The following is an 8,912-nucleotide window of genomic DNA, read 5'->3' as shown; positions in this document are numbered from 1 at the left end:
GAGGAGCTTGCTGTGAGGATTATTCTTGTTACGAGGACTGTTCTGTTTTTGGTACAATCACATCAGGATGTTATTGTGGTTTCTAGAACATCCTACTTCTTGTGTCAATCATCTGTTGCTGGGATGTCAAAGACTGTGGACCATCACTGCTTGCAAAAGATCCTTTGTACGTCATGGAAAAAAGAGTCTCGTTTCTCCCATATTAACTGGAGGAAACAACCACAATACTCTGTACGTGGGGAACGAGTTGGTACTGTACTTGATGTGGAGTGTGTGGGTGGATGAGGGAGCGAAAGCCAGAATGCAAGGAGGTATTCCAATCCACTTTCGATTCTCTTCACTTCATGCGATCTTCTTTTTCTTGGCCCCACTCTTCTCTGTACTGGTAAGAATTCCCCGTGCTCCTAACATACATCGTGTGACCTGTTCCAACACTTAGGGGAACACTGTCACTGAGGGCTGAACAGAGAGGTTTATGAGTATGAAGTGGCAGTTTTGTCATTCTTCAGTCCGCCCTTTGCTATTTGTCGTGTTGTCTACCGTCCTTCTGTCCCTCACTCCTGTCACCTGGTTGGTCACATCCATAGCAGACCTGGCCCCTCCACTGACACAGCCACCACCACTACTCACTCGCCGACACCTGCAAAAGTAGCTCAAAGTCAGAGAAAGTGCAAACAAATATATGTACATTTACAGTACAAATATTTGTTAGGTAGTTATCCATGCTTGTATTAGTCAGGCTTCTTTCATCTGATGGTTGTTTATCAAGGTGCAAGGTTTCCTGCGGCATTTCAGTCTCCAGTGCTAGGGCCCTTATCTCATGTTTTCCTTGGTGTGGCAACAGGAGGCATCCTTTCCAAAGTCAGGTATTTCACTAACTTGCTCTTACACATTCTCTCCCCCATGTCCAAAACAACTTTAGCATATCTAAGCACACAGCCTCACCACCCCCTGTACTAATCACATTGCCTCAGCAGCAAACTCATCTATGCACATAATGAGCCACATACAGTAAACAATATCAGTTACCATCCTTGGCTGCACCACACCTTCTCCAGTCCCTTGCATATGCACCAAAACAATTCCTTATACCTTGCAGTCTAACTTTCACATCACTACATCTCTTGTACATCCATTCTCTACAAACACCACACAAGATGGAGTTATTATCAAGCCTCTTTCCTGTACACAGCATAAAGTTACCCTTCATCAATAAGCTGTTCACCCCATAAACATAAACTTCACCTTCCCTACATTCAATCTCAAACATCTAAACTGTACACCCAACCTCCTTTCCTAATTTTCTCGACTGCATTAAGCACTACGATAAAAAGAAGACTAAAATCAGAATCCTGGTGCATACCCAATATTATTTTAAATTCCACACTCACTACTCCGCTTACTCTGCACATTCTCGAGGCACCATATATTTTGTCATTATCAAGCATAAACTCACTCATCTGCACCCACCTTTGTCCACTGTATGACTTCTTTAGGCATCCTATCAAATGCCTTCTCCAAATCCACATAAACTAAGAAAATAAAATAACGGCATTAGAAAGAACATAACAGAGTGTGGCAACATTACTACTACAAAATAAATACTGTAAACTTCTGTTAGTTATAAGGTTGTCATTTGGGGGAAACTTTGCGAACAGAGAATTCCTACACTGCAGAACTCAAAGTCAATGCCAAGTTGCAGAATAACACACACACACACACACACACACACACACACACACACACACAATACGGAATTATTATCACTACAGTAAACTCTCAATAATCCGTCATTGCAACATCCAGCCCAATGTAATATCTGTCACTGTTGGCTCAGCTCTATTAGAGCAATATCCAGCAAAATTATGTAACATCCGGCGCCAAAATGGGAAGAAACCGACGGATCTATGCATTATCGAGATGCGAGGCATATCAATCGCTCGTATGCGACAGCCAACCAGTGCCTGGGAAAACTTCACAACACGCCAGCCAATCAGAATTCGTTGCAGAAGCGGCTCCCAATACACCAAACCTACACTCTCTGTCTCTCGTGGATCTCATTCAGTGAAGACATATCTCTGCACTCTGCTCTTGTGACCATGCGGTGGCAAAACCCTGAAGCACAGTACACTGTGTACTGCACTATTCTATTATATCAATACTGCATTGTACTTTGTTTATTTTTCATCTTTTACTCATAGGAATGTTTTTAGGACAAGGGGTCGAGAAAAGCAAGATGAATAAATCCACTGAAAAAATGGCACACTCTTCATCAGCGAAAAGTGTGTGGTACCCATACGGTTCTCTACCTAACAAACCAACTCTAACTACCAACACGCTAGCAACATCTTACAGTATCTTGGCATGTCAATTCTGTTAAATGTTATTCATAAAAACATGGAAAAATATAGAAATATATCTTGAGCATTTATTGGTGAACTGATGATTTGGAACATAGTGTTGTAAAACAGAATTATCATGACTCCCTTGCTCACAGTTATGCAAATGACCGCGGTCCATCAATTTATTTCTTACCTGACTGCCGTCACTCCACCCCTCACTTGTCAGTCAGCTGTTTTGCAGATAATATAGTAAATGCATACAAACTGCATGGAAAAATAAACTAAAGAAATAAATCTTGAGAATTTATTGGTGAGCTGATGATTAGGAAGGAAGTGTTGTACAACAGAATTATCATGACTCCCTTGCTCACAGTTATGTATCGGGCTGCGGCCCATCAATTATTACTTGCCAGACCACCATACTCCACCCCTCACATGCCACTCAGCTGGTTTGCACATAATACAGGAAATATGAATTAAATGTAAACAACAATTATACCCAACAAAGAAACCTTCATTTCCATCAGCTAGATTTTATCTTCTCTGCCAGTACAAATGCATTCTAAGATAATGTACAAATTCATCTTGATAAATTGGTGGGCCGTGGCCATACACAACTGAGCAAGGGAGTCGTGATAATTCTACAGCACAAAACTTCATTCCTAATCACCATTTCACCAATAAATGCTCAAAATTTACTTCTTAAGTTTATTTATCCATGTTTTATAAAATAACAAGTAATTTTTAACAAAATGAACTTACCATGTGTATTGCGCATTCCTACAAGGCATCTGCAATTAAGTGTGTTACGTCTATGGGGTGTGTTTAAGAGGTTATGTCACAAGTGGAATTGTTTGTGTGGCCCTGGATACGAGTGGTATTGTATATACCGCAATGCTATCGCCTATGTATAAAAGTATATATCAGATGTCTGGGAAAAATAAGTAAATGGGAAGGTAAATTCACCAAGCTTCCCGATTAACTGGGACTGTACTGTACAGTATCACCGTACTGTATCAATACTGTACTGCATTTTATGCTTAACACTCATCTTTTACTCATGGGAAAGTTTTTAGGATTGAGTGTTGTGACAGACAGCAACATGATACCCCACATGACACTGAATGCTGAGCCAATGGGTGGGGAGGGGGGGGAGGTACTATGCAACATCCGGCTTTTCACTTTAACTGACATAGGGTCCGGCTGAATTACAACGGATTATTGAGAGTTTACTGTACTTCAGTTTACAGTATTTAAAAAGAAAAAGGCATGCACAATAATTCATTTCTCTTTCGGCTAAAAACTGATAAGATCTTACACACCAAAATGATTGTGAATTGGATATGCATTCCCAAGCAGGTATTAAGCATCTTCTCAGTATGGACCGCAACATCTTTGAGACCTCTAACTTTACCTTGTAACTCACTCACTCACTCTCTCTGTCCCTCATTACCTAACGAGACAATAGGGGAGGCTCGGACAGCATGTCGAGGCAACTCAAAAGAGAGGACTAACTGGAAACCCCTCACTCCCCCCACCCCTCTCTCTCTCTCTTTCTCAATCTCTCTCTCTCTCCCTAACAAGCAAGTGAGGGTGGCTTTGAGAAAGAGTGCGACTTTATAAATGAGAACCAACTGTTCTCACTGTAATTTCTTCCCAACCATCTCTTTCTCTACCTCTCTCCCAACCATCTCTTTCTCTACCTCTCTCCTGCAGACTAGAGAGTGAGTTGGAGTGCCTGGGTGAGAGACGGCAATATATAAACCAAAACTTACTGTACCTGTCTGGCCTCTTACCATCCTCCCATCTCTCTTTCTCTCTCTCTCTCTCTCTCTCTCTCTGCCATTGTCATACCTAAAGAGAGAGTGAGGGTGGCTCGGTGAGTGTGAGGCGGCGAGTGGAGAGAGTGACACCATCGCTGCCCGAGGACTGGATGGAAGAGTGATCGTCGGTGTCACTCTGGTTGCTTGCATACCCAAGGATGTCTACCTCGTCTGGAAAATAAATCACCATGAGTACATAACTCCTTGAGAATGTACACAATCCCCTAACATGTATACAAAACAATCCCCTAACATGTATACAACACAATCCCCTAACAAGTATATAATACAATCCCTAACACGTATACAACACAATCCCCTAACAAGTATACAGTCCCTTTCTGAAAACTCTTAATAATGCACAAAGTTGCCTGTGTATTTAGGGATATGTGTCTCATAAGAAAAACAAGTCACATTAACTAGAAGTCCTTTAAAATATTCACAATCCCTTTATGCAAACAATTAGAATAGCCCATGGTTGCTCACCTATCCAAGTCTTTGTTTGGCAAATAAGTACAAAATTCCTGAAATGTTTATGCTACACAATCCTTCTAAAGATCCCCTCTAAGAAGTACATCCCTTTAAAAAAGTACTGGTATGTACATCCAGTATGAGCTAATCACAACCTTAAAAAGCACACACTACACATCCACCTGTATCTCAGCACTTTCACACAATATCTACGCACTTTCATTCTACAGATATATACAACATAAATACAGGTACATGCATACATTTGTACATAGAGAGAGGCAGTGGCTGAATCGGTAGAGAGGTGGCCTGCAGTCCTAGAGGAACGAGCTCAAATCCCAGTTGGGACAGGGAACAGTTTAAGGATCTGAATTTCATTAATGCGAACTATATTGGTCTACCAGATGACTCACCAACATGTCGTAAAAACACCCGCTAATACCAGTTCACCAGTCCTGTATGAAACAGCCCTAGCATGTATTCAATACGGACGGTGGGTGCTAGCGCCGAAGTGGACATATGCAGGGGTGTGTGGTATGTAGGAGGACTACTGAGCCTTGGGAATGGGCTGTGAACCCTATGCCGAGTCAAAAAAAAAAAAAAAAAAAAAAAAAAACAAAAAAAAAACAGCATGTATGGGTCAGCATTTAAACACCTATGGCAGCTTTGTAAGTTGCATTATAAATAGTAGTACTTGGTACCCCAGGCTCATCTGAACATGAGCCCTGTGAACTGCAGGCCAATGTTGCTCTTGTACCAGAGTCCACTACTCTCCTTTTGGGGGATAGGATGGGAACTGAACGATGTTTGCATAACCGGGCAGTTCCACCCCTCAGTCATACTGGTGCCACCACGTGAAGGTGTTCCTCTCCAGTACCAATGCATGACCTACTGCTCCAATACAATCTAGTCCCTTCACACCGATGTCCCTCTCCATGACCTCATCCCATAATATCCTTCATCCTTCCACATTTAGGTCTGTATGGTGCTTCATCCATTTACTCTAACATATTCTTTGCACATATCCACGCCATCTCAGCCTATTTGTGTGCATTTCCACATTAATTTTCAATGCCCACGTGTCCTCTTAAAAAGGTAAATGTTCCGCCCCATCCATGTCATCATTCTCTGTGCTTAAGTTTGCGAACATTTTCCTCTCTCTCTCTCTCTCTCTCTCTCTCTCTCTCTCTCTCTCTCTCTCTCTCTCTCTCCAGTATCAGGCTACACTATCCACATACAAAACATAAAGTCTCCCCCTCCCCAACACACACACTGATTGAGTCACTTCGCGGTCAGTAGAAGCTACAACTCCCCAAGCTTTACTTGTCTACCTACGACTCTCAGCATCCCATTCTTACCTCACACACACACACACACACACACACACACACACACACACACACACACACACACACACACCACACACACACACACACCAAAACTACAAAATTAAGACCCAAACCTACTTCGCTGAACCAAAAGATCTCATATAAGAAAAAGAAATGAAAATAAATAAATAAATAAATAAACAATGAAAAGAATGTGATCGCTGAGAAGGGATAAAGACGATAATGCAGTTAGTGAAACGTGAATGGACAACACCGTAGAGTTTATTCATTTATTTTTATGGCCTTTATCTGTTCCGGTATTGGTGGTGGTCAAGTGGTTGGGGAGGTGGACTGCTATACAAAAGGACGCGAGTTCGATTTAAGCCTGGGTCAGAGAACAATTTTGTGATTTGAATTTTACTAGAACGGACTTACTGACCTTTCACCAGACCCACCGACAAGTCATAGGCATATATTCCCGTTGGCTGAGGAAGACCCATAACATCTCTTCTATAGCGATTTATTCCTTCGATATGGATGATTAACAATCATTTGTACGTTGTTTATGTAAAGTATGGTTATATTAGAATGATTTTAAGCAACACAGAAGAGGACGATGAGGTGCAAAAATAAAAAGAAAATAAATAACTTAGAAAAAGGTGTTTAGGGAACCTCCTCCTGCTCGCTAATCACGCCATTTTGACTGAGACAGGCGTAGCAGGTATTTAATATGGACGGTGTGTATGAGCGTCAAAGTGGTGATGTGTGAAGGCTTGTTGGGCATGTGAGGACTGCTGGGCCTCAGGGATGGGACTTTCAACTACGTGACCAGACTCGTAAAGCTAGAGGAAGTCCTTGGTATTTCGTTCTTGTTATTCACCGGGTGTAATATCGTTTATTTTATTTTTTTACTGAACTGGGGGTGTCAGATACAGCCTTCATAAACACACACACACACACACACACACACACACACACACACACACACACACACACACATTATTGCCACGTACATGAATGACGGTGATGGTGGTGACAGTGTTCAACAGTTTCTCGCTACACTAAAATAACTCTCTCCCCCTCCTTCCCTCCCCTCCCTTGCCCCTCCTCCTTTCCTCCCCTCCCCTCCCCCAACCTCTCCACCTTCCCTCCCCTCCTCTCTTCCACCCCTCCCTGCCTTACCCCTCCTCTGCTCTGCCCGGCCCCATCCCAAACCCATCCCATCCATCCCTTCCCTCTCTGCTCCACACAATTATTCTCGACCCTTCCTCTCCTCTCCTTCCCAGCTACATCCCCTTCCCTCTCGTCCACTCCAATCCCCCTCCCCACTCCCCACCCCTCTCATTCTCTCCCCACTCCCCTCATTCTCTCTCTACTCTCCATATTTCACCCCCATTCTATCCACTCTTCCCCTCCTCCCTCCCCACTCCTCTCATTCTCTCCCTACTCTCCCTATTTCACCCCATTCTATCCACTCCCTCACTCCCCTTCACGTGCCAACTTAGTGCCCTTGAAATGCAGTGCCAGGGTTGTAAAAAAAAACGCCAAAGATAAAGTCCGCGAACGTCACTCCAAGACCGCTGCGTGTGTGTGTGTGTGTGTGTGTGTGTGTGTGTGTGTGTGTGTGTGTGTGTGTGTGTGTGTGTGTGTGTGTGTGTGTGTGTGTGTGTGTGTGTATCTATTAGCCTGTTCCACCCAATATCCGAATCTCATCCCGCCATCCTGCTCTGTAAATATCCCTCTTCCCCTCACTCCATCTCTCCATCTTGCTCCCTGTCTGCCTCTTCCCCTCACTCCATCTCTCCATCTTGCTCCCTGTCTGCCTCTTCCTCTCATTCCATCTCTTCATCTTGCTCCCTGTCTGCCTCTTCCTCTCATTCCAACTCTTCATCTTGCTCCCTGTCTGCCTCTTCCTCTCATTCCATCTCTTCATCTTGCTCCCTGTCTGCCTCTTCCTCTCATTCCATCTCTTCATCTTGCTCCCTGTCTGCCTCTTCCTTTCACTCCATCTCTCCACCTTGCTCCCTGTCTGCCTCTTCCTTTCACTCCATCTCTTCATCTTGCTCCCTGTCTGCCTCTTCCTTTCACTCCATCTCTCCATCTTGCTCCCTGTCTGCCTCTTCCTTTCACTCCCTCTCTCCATCTTGCTCCCTGTCTGCCTCTTCCTTTCACTCCATCTCTTCATCTTGCTCCCTGTCTGCCTCTTCCCCTCACTCCATCTCTTCATCTTGCTCCCTGTCTGCCTCTTCCTCTCATTCCATCTCTTCATCTTGCTCCCTGTCTGCCTCTTCCCCTCACTCCATCTCTTCATCTTGCTCCCTGTCTGCCTCTTCCTCTCATTCCATCTCTTCATCTTGCTCCCTGTCTGCCTCTTCCTCTCATTCCATCTCTTCATCTTGCTCTCTGTCTGCCTCTTCCTCTCACTTCATCTCTGGCCTGCCACTCCGTTACCCTGGTTGTCCGTTATCTGGTCTACGAAGGACCTCACCTGCCTACATCCATTTATGCCATTTACCATACTGACGGCGCTGTGCAAACTGAGTGAAGCAGCTGCGGCGTCCACCCAGAAGCCAAACATCCTATTTCACTGCACCTCGCCGTGGGAAGGACCCCGGTGAGGCGTTGTCTACCAAAGGGGGACGCCGGACCCCTACATGGTTTATGCATTGTACTGTACCTGTCAGACGGCCCCACGGAAACAGCTGCTTACCTGTGATCGACGGGTCTGCTCGGCGTGACAGACCGAGGTTAAGCAACAACAACAACAGTGATTATACCCTCTACTTCCGTCTATTCCCTCAACCACGATGCTATCCTTGTCTCTGTCTAACATCTAACAATCCTGCCTAATCCTCTCTAAGCACTCCAAGTTTACGTCTCAAGGATTTTCGTAGGCTCCACGTTTCCGATCTCTCTCTCTCTCTCTCCATGTACCTACTTATTATGCC

General features: G+C 44.2%; 1 protein-coding gene across 1 annotated transcript in view; it reads right to left on the bottom strand.

Moving 5' to 3' along the window:
* Positions 1 to 585: 585 nt before the first annotated feature.
* LOC145416865 (max dimerization protein 1-like) overlaps positions 586 to 8,912 on the bottom strand; it is a 232,912-nt gene continuing 224,585 nt past the window's right edge. The window contains exons 6-7 of the mRNA XM_080285735.1: positions 4,197 to 4,336; positions 586 to 640 (exon numbers count right to left, since the gene is read on the bottom strand). Of these exons, the coding sequence (XP_080141861.1) occupies positions 4,197 to 4,336 (140 nt within the window). The 3' untranslated portion in view covers positions 586 to 640. The remainder of the gene's footprint in view (positions 641 to 4,196; positions 4,337 to 8,912) is intronic.

The sequence above is a fragment of the Coenobita brevimanus genome, chromosome 108 (assembly GCF_032717465.1).
Source record: "Coenobita brevimanus isolate Jiangsu-jjx chromosome 108, ASM3271746v2, whole genome shotgun sequence".
Classification (NCBI taxonomy): domain Eukaryota; kingdom Metazoa; phylum Arthropoda; class Malacostraca; order Decapoda; family Coenobitidae; genus Coenobita; species Coenobita brevimanus.
Note: the sequence above shows the minus strand (reverse complement) of the source record. Positions and strands in the feature narration are given on the sequence as shown.